Below are 16,866 nucleotides of genomic sequence, written 5' to 3'. Positions count from 1 at the left end.
TGTGCCAGAAATAAAGAGAGAAATAAATAAAGAAATTTGTGCTTTAATAAGATGTGTCTTGATTAGGACAAGGCAAGACAGTTGGTATATTCTACCTGGGGTCAGCCTTGCTATCATCAAATGCCCCTAAAGGATCCTGGAGAGACCCGACTTGCCGGGGGCTGACTGGGCACCATCCCCCTCCCCAGTGAGCAGACTCTGTTACCTGCTGCTGTTCTGGGGCCACAGCTCCAGAGGCTGCTTGTTTCTTGGGCAGGCTTTCTGAACTGCTAAATAATACTGTGCATTTGATACCAACACCAGGATGAACTGAATAGGCAGTCTGAATTCTAACCTGAGGGGATGTCTTTCATCTCATGAAGAGGACACTCAGGAGAGACTTTAGCATGGCCAAATTCTTCTACTCGGTCCCTGCTTTCCATGGAAAGCCAAGCAAACATTTTTTCTTTTGCCACCACCTTCCCTTTGCCTTTGACAGAGCTCAGCTTTGGTCAGTTACACGAACCTGGAGAGAAGCAACTTGAGAAGCAAACTCTTGTTTGTGGGACCGAGAAGCAACACAGGAAGGATGGGGTTCCCTGAGTCTCCCCAACAAAGAGAGGAAAGCCAGAGATGGCTCTGCACTGAGCTTTCATTGCCCTGGGGATGATACATTTGGAAGCATTCTATCTCTCTCTCTCTCTCTCTTTCTCTCTGCTAAATGGTCTAACACAAACAGAAGGAATCTCTTTGTCTCTTGTTTTCTCCAGCACCTGTTCTTAAAGCTTTGTTTTCCACCACCCATAACAGAAGTTTGCTTCTAAACCTGTAACCAAATTCAGTTTCTGAGTTTTTCCTCTGTACCCACACTAGAAACTGAGGTCATTTTTCAGTTTTCCATTGCCTCCTTAATGTCCTAATTGTTAAAAGCTTCCAGCCTGGATCAGATACCAGTTACATCAAGTCTTTGGTAGCAACCAATCATTTCAGCCCATTTTCAGCATCTCTGACACACAGGTCCTCATCTTGCCTATGGCCTAGTGCCTTGAAGATAGCTGGGGCAGACTCAAGAACATGTTGAGGCAGGAGGGCAAGTAGGCTGAATCCTCACAGAGCCCTGAGATGGAGTGGTGGGGGTGGTGTCTTCCAGGAACTGTTCATGGATTGTGGAGACAGTTCCTTAAATACTCAATGCCCATCATGGCAGAGACGTCAGAGCCAGATGGACTCCCAGCTGGATTAGTACTATAGGCACCCTGGGAGGGTTTTACGGCAGTCAGGTCTTGGAGACCCCCCTGGGCAGTTCTGTCCAGGCCTCGATTTCTAAGGGTGAGAGAACTAATGGGATCAGCAAAGCCACCAGGAGGATGTTTTCCAGTGCCCATGGCCTTCCCAGATCTCCACATTAGCTCTCTGTAGTTTCAAAAGTGATGTCAAATAGGTAATCTGGGGAAAACAGGATGGCTCCAAATTCAAATAAATGATAGAATTTTTATTGAAATTATGCTGGTTTCCTCACCACAGGACGTCTCTGAATTTTTATTATGAGAATGCATGTTAGGACTCCCCAGCAGGAAAATGCAACAGAAAGGGCAGCCCCTACCCTCTTTTCCACCCACAATTACCCAGAGAAGGACACAAAGCATCAAATACTAGAACTAGAAGGGACTTCTGAGGTCAAGTAGTCCCAATTCCATCATTTCATAGAGAAGAAGACTGAGGCTGGGTGTGGTGGTGCAAGTAATTCCAGCAGAAAGCTGAGGCAGGAGGATTATAAGTTCAAAGATTGTCTGGGAAATTTAGCAAGACCCTGTCTCAAAAATGAAATTTAAGAAGGGTTGGATATGTAGCTCAGTAGGAGGGTGCTTTCCTAACATGCATGGTTCAATCCCCAGTACTGCAAAATATAAAAAAATAAAAAGACTGATCTGAGGTCACACTGCCAATAAAGGCATAGCTGAGATTAGAAGGATAGCATTCTTCTTTTCACCAGACCATTATCCCTAACATTTGTTTCCTGGGTTCCCTTGGTCAATTCTATAAACCTTCTCAGGGGCCTTCACTCTCCTGACATTAAAATAGGCTTCCATGTGACTGTCAGGCCCTGAGACAGAAGGGCACCTGGCTGTGAGCACAGCCTCCAGTCCTGAGACAAGCGTGGGCTACCCAGGGCTTTTTCTTGAATCAAGTTTCCTCACATGGCCTTTGGAAGGAGCTGGGAATGTGCAGCCTTGGCCTGTATGAGACAGGTTTAGGCCATTGGTCACACTGAACTTTGCCTTGCTACAGGCTGGAGAAATCAAGCCAAGTCCGCACAGTGTCCAGCAGCAATTTATTCTTTAAAGGGAGCCGGTTCCGATACAGGTAAATAGTGACAGTAAGTAACCATTATGAATCTATTTTCAGACCCTTCTCTGGCGGACAGTCACTCAGTGGGCCTTATCCTTGAGAACAAAGACAGTGAGGAACTCTCAGCACAGCCTGAGGTTTCCATCCAATTCTCCTGACTTCTAACCCTTTTACTATTTCTTTCCTTCCCTGCAGCTGTTTGTCTGTAGGGTTTTAAATGTGTCTCTTCTTCAACTTACAACAGCAGCCCAATAAGAACTGAAACAGTGATTCCTAATGTCTCACTGTCTATACAGAGTTTTTTTGTTTAGTTTTGGTAATGTTACTGGAAATGCTGGGCAATGAGAAATCATTCCTCAATGATAATGGAAGACCTCAGAGAGTCCAGAGAAGGAGAAAACTCTCTTAAGATAGGATGTCATGACACTTTAGAACTCCATCCCGGCAAGCAAGCCTTTCTCAGTGACCAAAGGATTAGGGAAAGGGTAGGCCAAAGAGGCCATTTTCTTATTCAGCCAAAGTACATGAGATCTTAGAGTAACAGTCCTAGAACACAATCTCACTTCTTTCTGTTTGTTTTTATTATACTACTTACAGTGGCCGAGTTGCAAAGGAAGTAATGGAATCGAGTGCCAAGATCAAACGAGAGCCACCGGAAATACACAGGTAGGTTGCCAGGAGCTCCCCGAAACCATTCCAACTCAGATCCCAGAATCTCAAAAGACCTAGTAGTTTGAGTTCAGTGAAGCTCCTGGTCACAATGGCCACCAAAAGAGGAGGAGAGTATGGCAGAAGGGTGAAGAAATTTGTCCCAGCTGGAGGAATGAGAAGTCTTTAACCCATGATAAAAAACAAGAGTGGGCCAGGCTACTTGCGAATAATATGCAGACCTAGGTGCTACCTCCCTGTGATTCTCTTCTCTTCTCCCAAATCTTGATATTGATCACAGACCAAGGAGGATATGACAAAGCAGCAATATTTCATTGGTTCTGGAATCCATCCATTGCAGGAAGCCAGAGATAGCCTCACAGCCCTGCCACTCTGGGTCTAAAATAGTTTCAGGATACATGCCTCATGTATATCCATAATTCATGCATTTCCTTCCAGTAGCCTATCTCCTAGAAACGGGTAAGACCCAGAAAGAATGTGATTAGCCTAGAACACTAGGATCTGGGGCCAGCCTTTGCCTCTGGGAATGGGAACACTGCTGCCTGCCCCTCCACATACAGCCCCCATGCAGCAGCCTCTGGGGGAAGTCAGGGGAGGCTACCAGTGTTGGTCTTCAGGTACATTCTCAGGAGTACTGCTCATCCTGGGGCTCTATTCCCTCACAGTCCAGTCCAGGACCACTCCTGCCCCATTAAAGAAAGGTTTAGGTGAGTCTGGGGTATAAGGAGGTGGTAGAGATTGAAGCAGAGCCTCTTATTGGGATCCAAGGGCCAAGAGCAAAGAGAAGGTACTAAAGATTTTTTTTTTTTTTTTAAGGATCCAGGGGCTCAGGATGTGGCTCAGTGCTTACCTGCCATGTGTGAGGCCCTGGGTTTGATTCCCAGCATTACATAAAAAAATAAAATAAAATAAAAAGAACCCAAACCTAATACAAGCAAACATTCTAGTAGCTCACACCTACATCTGTCTGTTCACTGAGTGAAAAGGTTTCTCTTTTCCTTTTGCCTCAGAGCAGGGATGGTTCCCAGCCGGAGCTGTCCTTCTATAACCCATGGCCCACGGCTGAGCAGTGTCCCCAGGACCCGCAGAAGAGCTGTTCACATCTCCATCATGGAAGGTGAGCCTCAGCTCCTGGAGATGATATTGAGTCCCTCCGTGTTGTGACTTGGCCAAGTTCAGGGCCCTTGAAAAAGAAGCTAATTTCCATTTGAGACAACAGTAGGATTTGTGGAAGAAAGAGCCCAGCAGCAGGGAACACCAGCTGGATACAGGATAAGGGGGTGTCTTACCTGGCCTGTGTACTATGATCCAGGATGGGGTGTAGATCTGAGTGGATGGGGTTAACCCTTTGGGAGATTTGTATGTGGAGTTTGCCAGGTGCCATGCAGTTCTGAGAATGGCTTTGTCAAGAGGCCTTCCCTTCATTTCCTAGATCTGACCAGTCTCCACAGCTTGTATGATTAGGATGAATGAGACAGTTAACCAAGAAATAAAAACTTGGTTCTTCCAATAGCTGTCACCACCTTATCTTTCAGTTATAGAAATCTGTGCTATTGCTATGTGAACTTACTGCTGTCTCAGGAAGTCAGTATGCTCTACCTCTCTCCTCCCTCCCATTGGGGGAGGTGGGAAGAGAAATTCTGTGTATCTGCTGAACTAGGCACCCTGGTATCTGAGGCCAACCTCTGTTCTGTTCTCTAGGTAGTCAGTTCAGTTAGGAGATGTCCTCAGAATATTGCCCTCTAGCTGTTGCCATGGACCTGGCTCATTATTCACAGGCTGGATGTCAAATTTGACTATCATTCTCAAAGATGATGTTTTATAAGGCCCCAGAGGATGGCAAACAGCAAGACTGCTTCAAACCTCTCTGTCCTGGAATTATGGAGTAGAAGTTGGAGAGGGAAGGCCCTATGCCCTTTCTGTGGGAATGTTGCTTGTTACTGAAATGAAAAACTGCTCAGGTTAGGGAAAGTGTTGCTATGCTAGTCCCCTGGGAGGATCTCTGGTTCGTATTTAGTTTTTTAGGATGTGTCATAAGATCACCTAAGTATGAATCACCTGCCTGTGGTATGTAACTCCATCCCAGAAGCTGAGAAACCTGGCTAGATGACCACCATCAAGTTAATTATTTGTATATTAATTACAATTATCTTAGTTGTGCTATTTATAAAACAGGGACATTTTCCTTGCCTGTCCCTTGGGTGGCAAAGGAATTGATATATGTAAAGTACTTTTGAGAGTACTGTAAAGCACTTCCTAAGGCAGGCAGGCAGCAAGCACAGTGCCAAGCCCTAAGGAGGAATCAACATGGAGGTTTGAACAGAAGCTCAGCGATGCATTTTCTGGGGCAAGTGGCTTCTTAGCCTGTCACCCACACTGTGGAATGGAGCAGGGTGTGGGAGAGTGCCTTGTGAACTGCCAAGCATGTTGTGGAGTTATGGAGATGTGACCATCATCAACATAGCCTCCTATGTCTCCCCACCCCCTCCATCTTAGGCTGAGCTAGAAAATGGAGCATAGCTCTTGCTGTCCCTCTTCTCAGAAGTATATATCTCAAGGAAGTGAATTTCTTCCCCTTTGAAACAGATCCTATTTTCTCCTATTGCAGCCATAGGTTCCTTCTCCAATTTCTTCACCCTGCTTGCAAAATGCCAGGAGAGGTGCAGTTGGGAGGACTTGCTAAGGAGGACAAACTCCAAAGGGCCAGGGTACTTCCTCAAAATTGCTCCTCATAGAACTTCTCAGTTGGCAGATTATGGCTCAGCAGCCTCCCACATGGTACTCACCAAACCCACCTGCTCCTCACACTCCATACCCAAGGGTGCCAGCAGCCAAGCACAGCCTATATTCCTAGTCATGCACCTCATAGGACTCATTGGCTCAGGTTGGGTAGGTAGGAACAGCTATGTAGGAATGACCCTCACCAGCCTAAGGGGGAGACAAGGTAGAAGAAGGTGGACATCTCATCTGGATGTGGAAAAAATATGACTTTAGCAGTTAAATGACTATCAGTGCAGGACTACCAAGCCTGTGGAAATAAAAAATATTTCCACCCAGCCAGGGCAGGGAGAAGCCTTGAGGGATGTAATGAGAGCCTCGGAAGAAGGGCACAATCAACCAAAACCCCAGGGAACTTACTCTTGTACATGTGAAACTGGTGCATGAGCCATCCATGCTCTTTAGAGTCCATAGAGCACATAAATTAGTACCTCAGAAATCATTTGACTTTTCCAGAGGAGGAGCTTTACTTGCTATCTCCAAAAGCCATGGAAGAAAATTACAAAAACATTATAAGGTTTACTTTAAACTAATTCTATGTTAATCTCAATAAAGAGGGGCCCTTTAAAAAGAAAAAACAGTCCTTTTATCAACACAGGACTGACACTGAGATAAGGCTCAAGTATGCTGATTCCCTTCATCCATTGTGCCTTTTGGGGCACCACTCAGCAGGAAGCAAACAGAAGATGGGACACATTCCTTTACCAGCCCTAGAGTCACCTCCCCACACTTCAGAGCCATCAAGCCCAAAGCTAGTACATGACTTCATTGCACTCAAGTAGCCTGGATAAACCTAATGTCTTTTTGTCTGTATATTCTAGATTTCCTGGCAAAATCTTGATTCCCCTACCCTCTGGGACTGGTCCTTGCCTTCTGCTGTCCCTCATCCTCTGAGAGGTTGGCCCTTAAATGGGCCTCAGGCAAAGAACTACAGGCTGGGAAGCATTACTTTTTATGGCTCTAAGTGCTGCTGAGTACTAAATCCAGTCCCCTGATAACGTTGGCCTCTCCAAGCTGCTCCTTCCTTGTAGTTCAGCCTGATGAAGCTCAGGGAACAGACCTTCTCTCTCCACACAGGACACACACTGCTAAGGGGCTGCTGTGGCATGGGATCAGTGAAAATCCTTTGTCCCTAGTTGGCTTTCCGTCCTTTTCCTCTCTGATTCTCCCCTGCCTGGCTGGTTTCCCTGAAGAGATCAACTGGTTTCCACTAAAGAAGTATCCACCTTCCTGGGCCACCATGGGGAAGAGTCTGATTAAGATTCACACCAGAGTCAGCGTTCAGCTCCGGTTGACTAATCACTGCCTTCGGCCCTTAAGCGTGCGCATCCTGAGGATGGGGCCCCGGCTCCAGGGTAGGGTCCTGACAACTGTGACCCCCAGCTCATTGAGAGCCACTTCTGGGCAGGGGAGTCAGCTGAAGCAACTCCAAGGTAAAAGACGCACTCCTGATTTGCTGTGCCACCCTTAGCCTAGATCCTTCCCACAGCACCCACCCCATCCACCCCAGACTAATAAGTTTGATGAAGGGCTGGATGGGTGGTGGTTTCTATAATAGTGAAAACTGAAATTCTTATTCAGGACTAACCTGACATGGAATAACAACCTTAGAGGTGAGATCTGTTGGGGGAGAAGATTATTTCCTGAGCAATCATAGTTGGCCAGGAAGTCTACTGGAAATGCATACCTTTTATCTATATTTACTGAGAGCACCAATAACTTAATATGGCTTCTGGTGACTCTCTGACTTGTTCTCTGATGTCACAATGTCTGCCTCTGTCCTTCCCCAACCAGCTTAGAGCTTAATTGTAGGCCAAGCTAAGTTTGCATTGAAGTGTTTACTGGCAGCAATGCTGGTCATGCTTTGGAAGATCTGGCAGTTGGAGTTGTCCTTGTTAGAGGGGAGGCCTTTGAGAGGGTATCGGTGCCCTGTGCTGAGGTTGCAGAGAGAGGAGACAAAGGAGTACTTGGGAAAAAAGCCAAGCCAGCAACATACTACCAGGGCCTTGATGTTTCTTTTTATCAGTGACCCATGACATACTCCAAGATACATATTTCTGTTGTAGCATGTGCCAATGGGGGCATCAGAGAAGAATATTGGGTTATAATAAAGGTCAAAAGAGCATCAAGAGCTCTGGAAGAAGGGACAGGGCTCTTTATTTCATGTCATTTTCTAACAGTTTCTTGTACAGTTAAGACGTAAATCTCAGGGCTGGGGTTGTATGTAACTCAGTGGTAGAACGCTTGCCTAGCATGTTCGAGGCCCTGGGTTCGATCCTCAGCACCATATAAAGATAAATAAAAGTACTGTGTCCAACTACAACTAAAAAATAAATATTTTTTAAAAAGAATAGCAATAATAATTTTAAAAAAAAGACCTAAATCTCTAAGGCAGGTGTTAATTCCCCCGGAATCCAACTACATGATCAGTAACACCATGAAATAGAGGCTTAGATTCCACCCTCGGTTTGCCATTAGCAACCAACCACATGACTTCAGGAAAATTTTGTAACATTTCACTCTAATTCATGGAGTTTTTGAAAGACAAAACCAAAGTGCTTTAAAAGTTTAAAACATATAAATTTAAGATTTTAGCATAAGGATGAATGACATACTGCTGGAACATAAGGAGATTCTGAAAGCAGAAGTTGAGAGCCATGGCAAATGATGAGGGAAAGGGAAGAAAAATGGATAGTGGTTGCCCTGCCGTCATCCTCACCTTCCACCCCTACTCAGAACCAATTCCAGGGCTCGTTCCTCTGGAGAATCCTTAACTGCACCTGTGCTGAGAAGGGATCCACCAAGCTAGTCAGGTGGGCTACCTGTTATGAGGGAGTCCAGGAAGTGGAGCCACTCTGTGCAAAGGTTATTGACACCTTTTTAAGAGAGACCTTTGGGCTTCTAGAGCTAATCCTAAACCAGACAACTGCCTAATCAGCCCTGGGTGTGCTGGGAACCCGATTCAGTCTGTCAACATGGTGCATGCATCAGGGTCTATTCAGAGCAACAGAGGGGGATTCGCTTTTCTTGTCATAGGCCACAAAATCCAGGAGAGCTACTTTGGCACTACTAAGATGACCTGGAATGGAAGATGCAAGGTCACCATGCCTGAAACAAGAAGCCACTTTTGGGGAACACTTTGATGTGGTTCATATGTGGTGAATGTGAGCCTGAAGGCTCTGGCCTGGGTGGCTGCTATTCAGTTGAGGGTATAATCAGTTCCTGTTTTTTTCTTGCCAGAGAAACAGCCCTGGGGGAATCTTGGAAGGAGAGAAATTTTCCATCAGAGAAAAAAGAGATAATGAGTAGTTTTAGGGGTCAGAAGAGCAGTATTCCTAATAAATGCCTCATGAGCTCAAGACCTTGCATGCTGGGTTGTTAACAAGGATAAACAGTATTTAGCAATCAGTATTTAAGGAAGCCCAAGTAGGCAGAATACATTCTCCTCCTCCCTTCCCCATTCCTGCCTCTGAGGATTCTCCACTCAAAAGGCAGCCTTCGGATTTCTGAACCCTGGCCTCAGTGCTGTATCAGGGGCAGTCTAAATGAAATTCAGATCCTCTAACTGGGGCTAACACCAGGCCCAAGAAATTCAAGGCAGGAAAAGCAGAATCTTAAAAAAATGAGTTAAATCTATGAGCAAAAAGAAAAATCTTCCAAAATGGCCACTGTGTTTTTGCTGCTGCTTTTGTCCTCTTCTTGCTATGTCAAAACAACGTAGTAGCCACTGCTACTACTACTGGGTTGTGCATCCAATCAAACAAGTATACACTAGGATCCAGAAAGCCTATTCATGTTCTTGTTGCCTTTCCAGGCCTCGAGTCCCTACGGGACAGTGCCCATTCCACCCCGGTGCGTTCTTCTTCCCACGGAGACACCTTTCTGCCTCACGTGAGAAGCAGCCGGGCAGACAGCAACGAGCGAGTAGCTGTGATTGCAGATGAGGCCTACAGCCCTGCAGACAGCGTGCTGCCCACCCCTGTGGCCGAGCACAGTCTGGAGCTGATGCTGCTTTCCCGGCAGATCAATGGAGCCACCTGCAGCATAGAGGAGGAGAAGGAGTCTGAGGCCAGCACCCCAACTGCTGCAGAGGTGGAGGCCCTTGGAGGAGAGCTGAGGGCCCTGTGTCAGGGGCACGGCGGGCCAGAGGAGGAACAGGTGAATAAGTTTGTTTTAAGTGTCCTCCGTTTGCTCCTTGTGACCATGGGACTCCTCTTTGTTTTGCTCCTCCTCCTGATCATCCTTACCGAGTCTGACCTTGACATTGCCTTTTTCCGAGATATCCGCCAGACCCCAGAGTTTGAACAATTCCACTATCAATACTTTTGTCCCCTCAGGCGATGGTTTGCCTGCAAAATCCGCTCAGTGGTGAGCCTGCTCATTGACACCTGAGAAGGCATGACTCCTCCCAATAACTAGCCAGGTGGACCAAGGAACCCGGCTACCCATTCCCAGCAATGGGACCCATCGTGGAACCATCGGCACACATACCAAGTCCTCCTTTCATGACTCAAAGTCCACTGCAGCCTAGGAGGGTTATTTCCCAGAAGAAAGGGATAGGCTCACGCCCTGTCTAAACAAACTGGGAAAACTCATTTTCTTCAGAGGTTCTTTCAAGAAAGGCTCAGCAACTCTTTCTCATCTTTCAATTTTGCAGGATAATTTTTGGTTTTGAATTTTGATTTTTCATAGATGTGTATTATTTTGAAAGTATCAAATAAAAATAATTTATTTTACTATTACTGATTACTGCAGTAGTGTCACCTAGCAGATGGGATGCTAGTTGAAGACAAGAGAGCTGTTGTTGTCCTCTTATTCTGCAGGTATTTTTCTACTGGTGCCACCAGGTTCTGGGAGACATCACTGCAGCCTCAGCGGGGCAGGCCAGGGGTCTGGACAATGGGGACTGTTTAGATTTTCTTGCCAGACAAAACTTTTTAAAAAGTAAACATCCATGTAGAATGATTAAATGGAAAGTTGCTTCTTATGATGGTCTGAGTTGGATTTTCTTTTCCTTTTTTTTTTTTTTTTTTTCAAATCTGAGCAGAGTGGGCATCTGAAGGGACCACCGGTACAGCAGCAGCACAGCAGGGGTGGGGTAAGTCTGTCCCCTTAGACTAGAGCCTGATGGGCATCACAGTGAGTTCTGTATAATGAACTAAGACATCTCTGATTTTTTTTTCCTGAAGAACCTCAAAACTTTTCTAGTTTTCCAGGGGCATTAAATGACTTCAGTGATGCCAGAGAGAGTACTGTCAGAAATGTTGGACAAAATGTAGTTATATACACAAGAGCTAAGTTACCCAAGAGACTGCTGAGATGCAGAAAACAGTGCTTATTTTGTACATAGTGTAACCCTCCCAAAAAAAGACTTTCGATTTATATTTTAACAGCAAAATGTTATTTTCTTAACTATTCATATTTTGTTTTTACTTTATGGATTAAGAAAATAGAACCTGATGAACTAAACGATGCAAGAAAGAAAATGATCCTGAGAATGCAAAACGTCAGAAAATAGAATTCCAAGATCAACAAACAGCCTTGGAAAGGACAAGGAAAAGAATCTTTTAAAATAAGATTTCTAAGAGATGCTTACAAAAGACAGAAGGTGAACTTGGCAGAGACCAACACTTAGATGTAGAAATGCTGCCCCCTAGGGTCATCCTCCACATCAGGAAATAAGTTCCAAAAAGGTACTTATCCTTGCTGAGGAAAGCCCTGAATGCTCACAGAAGCACAGGTCCACAGAGGGTGAACGTGAGTCGCTAGGCCCGAGCTCTGCAACTCTTAAAACCATCACACACAAGATCTTGTTCTCATCTCAGGGAGAGATTTCTAAGTCATCTGGGGCCTGAGAACTTATGTGAGCATAATCAGTGGTCATATTCCTGGGACCCACACAATATGCCAACACAGCTGCCAACACAGAATGATGTTGGACAGTCCCAAAAGCAGAACAGAGAGAGTCATTTATTGATCTCTCCTGTTTTGTACCCTGAAATGATAGAACCAGTTCCATGTTCAGAATATAACAACCATGAAAAAATCAGGGCTCTAAGGGGTGAGGGGGGAGAGTGGATTTGTCTTAATTTTAAAGAAAGATACTTTTTTCATCTAGACCACAGTTCAGGAAACTTCTGAAAAGTAAAGACAGTAAACTTTTTTTTTTTTTGGTTCTGTCACAATTATTCAACTCTGCCATCATAGCACAAAAATATGGATTATGTGTGCATGAAGGAGCATATCCGTGTTCCAATACTACTATAAAAACAAGACGGTATGCTTATTTTGGTCCATGGGCCATAATATGCCAACCCTGATCTAGACAATAAAACTGACCATTATGGAGCAGAAAAGGGTCAGCTCTTCTCCAATTCCTGGCACGTGTGAAAGACCTAGGCCTTTTCCCAGTGGAAACACTAGGGTTGCTTGTTTACAGGGTGCTTGAACAACAAACCAGCAGAGATGTCTGGAGCCAAGATGAGCAAGATCAAGAACTGCAATGCTAAAACATGGCAAATCGAAAAATGGAAGTGGGCCTATCTGATCATTTTCATACCAGCAACAATTTGGGCAGAATCACAAACATACTTACTAAGTGACGAGACAAAGTGAGGGAGATCCTAGTATAGGGATCACTTAAACCAACTAGCCACTGCCACTTGTCATCTACGAAGCAAAGGCTTTATTTAGCACAGGACTAAAGTGAAAAGTAGACCCAGAGATGAAAAGGCTGTCAGGAGACAGGGAGCTGGTGTTAACCTGGATATCTATTGTCTTATGCAACATAGATTACCTTCTAGTGTAGTGCTCCTACCTCAGTCTGTAGAACACGGTGTCTCTATGCAGTGAGTGAGAGCCTTGACTCGGACCTTTCACATCCACACTAGAGAGATACAGTATCCCATTGCCTGGTGTGTTAACTTGTGTCTAGAATTCTAACAGTGCAGTAGTCCATACCATTTCTAGAAGCTGAACAGAAACTTTTGAGATTTTTTAAGGCTTTTCCCAGAAAATATGGATAGAAAAAGTTTCCTTCAATTTGCTTTTCAAATTGTGCTTGAATAACAAACTTCCTTTGATGGTAACTAGTCTTTTTTGATATCTCCCCACCATTAAAAACTGTTCAAGTTTTTTATCTGGTTTTTCATGTTCTACTATGTCTCTCATTTTATCTCACTGTAGAAAAATCAATGGTTTCCATAGCATCATCTTTCAGAGGAAATAACTTTCTGAAGAATAGCAAACTGCATCTTTAAGCAGTAGAGGGTAAACTACCTGCAAATGTGAATTTCTTAGTTTCACTTAAAAATAGTTGTTAACCTTTCGTGTGCCAAAAACTTTTGAGTTACATTTTCCTTCAAAGCAATGTACTTTTTTCTACATATGCAGTATGTAGTTAGCATAAAATCATTGGTGCCATGAAAATTATTTTTAAACTTAAAATAAATATTTAAATACCATGAAAAAGTGGGCTCTTTGTTTTTTAATTTATATACCATCTCACAGTATCAAAAGTTACTAACACATAGATAAAAAGATACTACCAGTAGGATTTACATAGCTGACTGCTATTCACAATTGGATCATACAAAATAACATATATCCATCAATTCTCATTGTCTCCCCACCCCAGAATAAATGACTAGAAACTGAAAAACTTTAAATGTGGAATAATTGAGGTGAATAGGACCTTGTTCTGGTAATGAAAACCATGAAGCTTAAGTAGTTTTCTCAAGATTACCTAGTATGGCTGTTTGCTGGCTGAAGGAGTTAAATCTTTGTATCCACAGCCTGAAGCTTGCTGCTTTTCTGAAGAACTTCCTTCACCAAATCTTCTCTGTGAAAAGGAAATTCAAAGACCAGAATACTAAAATAGGACTGAAGCAATTCAGATTCTGTTCATTTCGAATCATCTGTGGTCACTCCTAATCTGACCACATCTCTGTCTACTCAATATGAGAACAACTCCTTAACAGCAAAAAGGCAGGTCACCTCAAAGCAATCAGCTCCATGGGAACTCGGAGCTTATGAGTTTAGGAGAAATCCAAAAGTTCAAACTGACAGCAAAAGTTTATCCCAAAGGAAAGGAGCAATCATAAAACACATATAATTACAGAAGCCACACAGCTGTAAACCAGACTCGAGAAATTACATTACAGACAGTTTAAGGGAGGCAGTTTTTCTTTATGTGCTATCTAGATGTACACAATTACTCTGTTATAAAGCTTATGACCAAGAAACAAGTGCCTACTCATTCTCCGTCCTTCCTGCATTGCCTCAAGAAGGTATAACTCTACTAAGTGAAACTGGATATAAATAGCAGTTTATGATGCTGCAATGGCAAAAGAAACCACAAAAGTCAGGAATTTTCTTGTGTTTATTGCAGAGACCCCCCCCCCATTACTACCAAGTATTCAAAGCTTAAATGATGGTACTAATTTGATCAAGAGTAGTTTTCAGCATCTTAAAAAGAACAATTCCCACAGAACTAACCACTCTGGAAACTATGAAATTAATTGGTATAGAAAAAGGGAAAGGAAGCTTAAAGCCTTCCTTTACTGTTTTCCTAAACAGTTCAGACATAATTCAACCTCATTTAGCTTTACTTTCCATTTTGTAAATTAATGTTTCCATCACACTTACCAATGCTTGTATCATAACACCCAGAAAACACAACTCCCATTCTTTATAAACACCCATAACCTACTAATAAACTAAGTCTTAGAACACTTAAATTTAATTACAGAGAAAATTACTTAGAAAAAAATTGTTCAAGGAAAATACTTTATTTCTTTGCTATACAATTATGAGAAGATAATATTTCCTAATTCTTATAATTCAAACATATTGTCTAAGCTTTTACTTACAAGTCTTTCAGTAGTACTTTGGCAATGAAGAACAATGGAAAAAGCTGATATTACACAGTAATATTAGTCACTGATTTAGCAACCCCTCTTCCCAACAGTAGGCCCATTGAAATTACCATTAACTTCTAAGAAAACAATTTCTTTTTTTTTTTTTAAAGAACTTTTTTAATATTTATTTTTCAGTTTTCGGCAGACATAACATCTTTATTTTATTTTTATGTGGTGCAGAGGATCGAACCCAGCGCCCCGTGCATGCCAGACGAGCACGTTACCACTTGAGCCACCTCCCCAGCCCAGAAAACAATTTCTTAAAAAAAAAAATCAAAAGTATTATGATATGTCCCAAAATATGAAGAGAAATTAAAGTTATTCATTTAACAGACTATTAAATCTGAAGAGCTTAAAGACAGACAGACTAGGGCATCTGGGACATACTAAGGCAGTAGCTTTCACTTCTAATTAAAAAATTTTTACATCAGTATATACATAAACATAAACCTACATATATATGCATATTAACTAAGTTTTATAAAACAATATTTATTCTTATTATATTTTCTGTTCTTAAGTAATTCTTCCTTTTCTTTAAACACTACTTCTAACCTCCGACCATTAAACAGACTTCCTGTGAAGAGCTACAATTCCTAGTCTTACATTGGAAGAGGAAAAGCAAGGCTCCACATACCCAGACTAAATTGTTCTTAGCAATTTTCTTGGCATTTCATATAATTTTTTTTGGGGGGGTGGGGTATCAGGAATTGAACTCAGGGGCATCTGAACACTGAACCACATCCCTAGCCCTATTTTATATTTTATTTATAAAGCAGGGTCTCGCTGAGTTGCTTAGCACCTTGCTTTTGCTGAGGCTGGCTTTGAACTTGTGATTCTCCTGTCTCAGCCTCCCAAACTGCTGGGATTATACGCGTGCGCTCCCACACCCGGCTCATATAAAATTTAACTGAGGTGCAAAAAAAAAAAAAGGTTCTTGTTTTTAAAAACTAAGTTTCAAAATCATTGAGTTAGAAGACCTTTCAGGACTCCTTCCAGCATATAAGCCTAAAAATAAACATTCACTACAAACTTAGAAAATAAACCACAAATCTATATCATTGTAGACTAAAAACTATTATCATTATATAACAGAAAGTTAATACTGATCATTCAAGCTTTATAATTTATCTTGTTAGACTTTCTCAACATACTGCCTGATTAAAAGTACTAAAAGCATCTCAGCCTCTACTCAAATTTCCTCTCCATGCCTGAGAAGCATCTTCTGAGGCTTCTCCCTTACTAAATTTAGTATATTCTGCTCATAGTTCTTATTAATAAAGCAATTTTATATTTTATAAATATAACACCAAGTAAACACACTAAGCTATGTGTATCATTAGGTTTTTTAGACAGTGATGAATTTGAACAAATAGGTATACCTACCTAGAAACTAAGTAGCTTTCTTAATTCATAAAAACATGTAACTTCCCACTGGAATTACCTCCAGCCAGAATATACCGAGTTGGGTGCATGACATTGATGGAACACACAGAGGCAAGACATTCTCCAAGAAAAGAATGCACCCTCTTTCCGGTCTCATGGAAGATTTCCACTCGTCGTGGATGGGCCATGCTGCCAACTAAGATACAATCTTCTTGTTTAGGGTCCCACACGGCTTGGAACCGGGTCAGCCATCGTCCAGTGATAGTGTTGTGCCTAGATGAGGGGAAAAACAACAGTACTTTGTAAAAAATTAGTGTTAAAATAACTCACAGTATAATTGGACAGAAGGTAAAGATGGCATTGTAATAAATGCTAGTTTTCTCTTTTAATGACAAGTTTTTTCTCACCAATCTTATCTCATCCTCCTACAAGTCTGAAACTCAGAAAACATGAGGTCTTCCTCAACTTTGAACTTCTGGTACTGAGCAGAGTTATTTATGCTCAGAGGATAGTAACCAAGTGACTATCAAAATGGTACCTTCCAGCTGAGGTTGTGGCTCAGTGGTAGAGTGCTCGTCTAGCATGCATGAGGCACTGGGTTCAATCCTCAGCACCACATAAAAAATGTAAAATAAATAAATAAATATATATATTGTGTCCACCTAATACTAAAAAATATTTTAAAAAATGGTACCTTCCTTGCTCACTGTTCCTAGATCAATGTACTTTTTTCTTATAAGCATATCCAAAGAAAAGTCCTGAAAATAAGAAATCTATAATCTAGGTT

The 16,866-nt window shown here is 42.5% G+C and overlaps 2 protein-coding genes across 5 annotated transcripts in view; one reads left to right on the top strand and one right to left on the bottom strand.

The window, feature by feature from the left end:
* The window catches only part of Frmd5 (FERM domain containing 5), a 303,923-nt gene extending 293,032 nt beyond the window's left edge, over nucleotides 1-10,891 (top strand). For 2 of the 4 annotated variants that reach the window (XM_026391717.2, XM_026391731.1), the window contains 5 exons: nucleotides 2,269-2,343; nucleotides 2,926-2,994; nucleotides 4,008-4,114; nucleotides 9,590-9,933; nucleotides 10,113-10,427. In XM_026391717.2, coding sequence (XP_026247502.1) covers nucleotides 2,269-2,343; nucleotides 2,926-2,994; nucleotides 4,008-4,114; nucleotides 9,590-9,933; nucleotides 10,113-10,160 — 643 coding nt within the window. In that variant the 3' untranslated portion in view covers nucleotides 10,161-10,427. Of the gene's footprint in view, nucleotides 1-2,268; nucleotides 2,344-2,925; nucleotides 2,995-4,007; nucleotides 4,115-9,589; nucleotides 10,428-10,822 lie in introns of those variants that run through there. The other 2 variants (XM_077799893.1, XM_026391701.2) reach the window with 2 other exon arrangements.
* Nucleotides 10,892-14,228: 3,337 nt separating this feature from the next.
* The window catches only part of Wdr76 (WD repeat domain 76), a 47,130-nt gene continuing 44,492 nt past the window's right edge, over nucleotides 14,229-16,866 (bottom strand). Inside the window, exon 13 of the mRNA XM_026391352.2 lies at nucleotides 14,229-16,352. Within this exon, the coding sequence (XP_026247137.1) occupies nucleotides 16,100-16,352 (253 nt within the window). The 3' untranslated portion in view covers nucleotides 14,229-16,099. The remainder of the gene's footprint in view (nucleotides 16,353-16,866) is intronic.

This window comes from Urocitellus parryii, chromosome 6 (genome assembly GCF_045843805.1).
Source record: "Urocitellus parryii isolate mUroPar1 chromosome 6, mUroPar1.hap1, whole genome shotgun sequence".
Classification (NCBI taxonomy): Eukaryota; Metazoa; Chordata; class Mammalia; order Rodentia; family Sciuridae; genus Urocitellus; species Urocitellus parryii.
The sequence above is the reverse complement of the archived record's forward strand: the minus strand, read 5'-3'. Positions and strand labels throughout refer to the sequence as shown.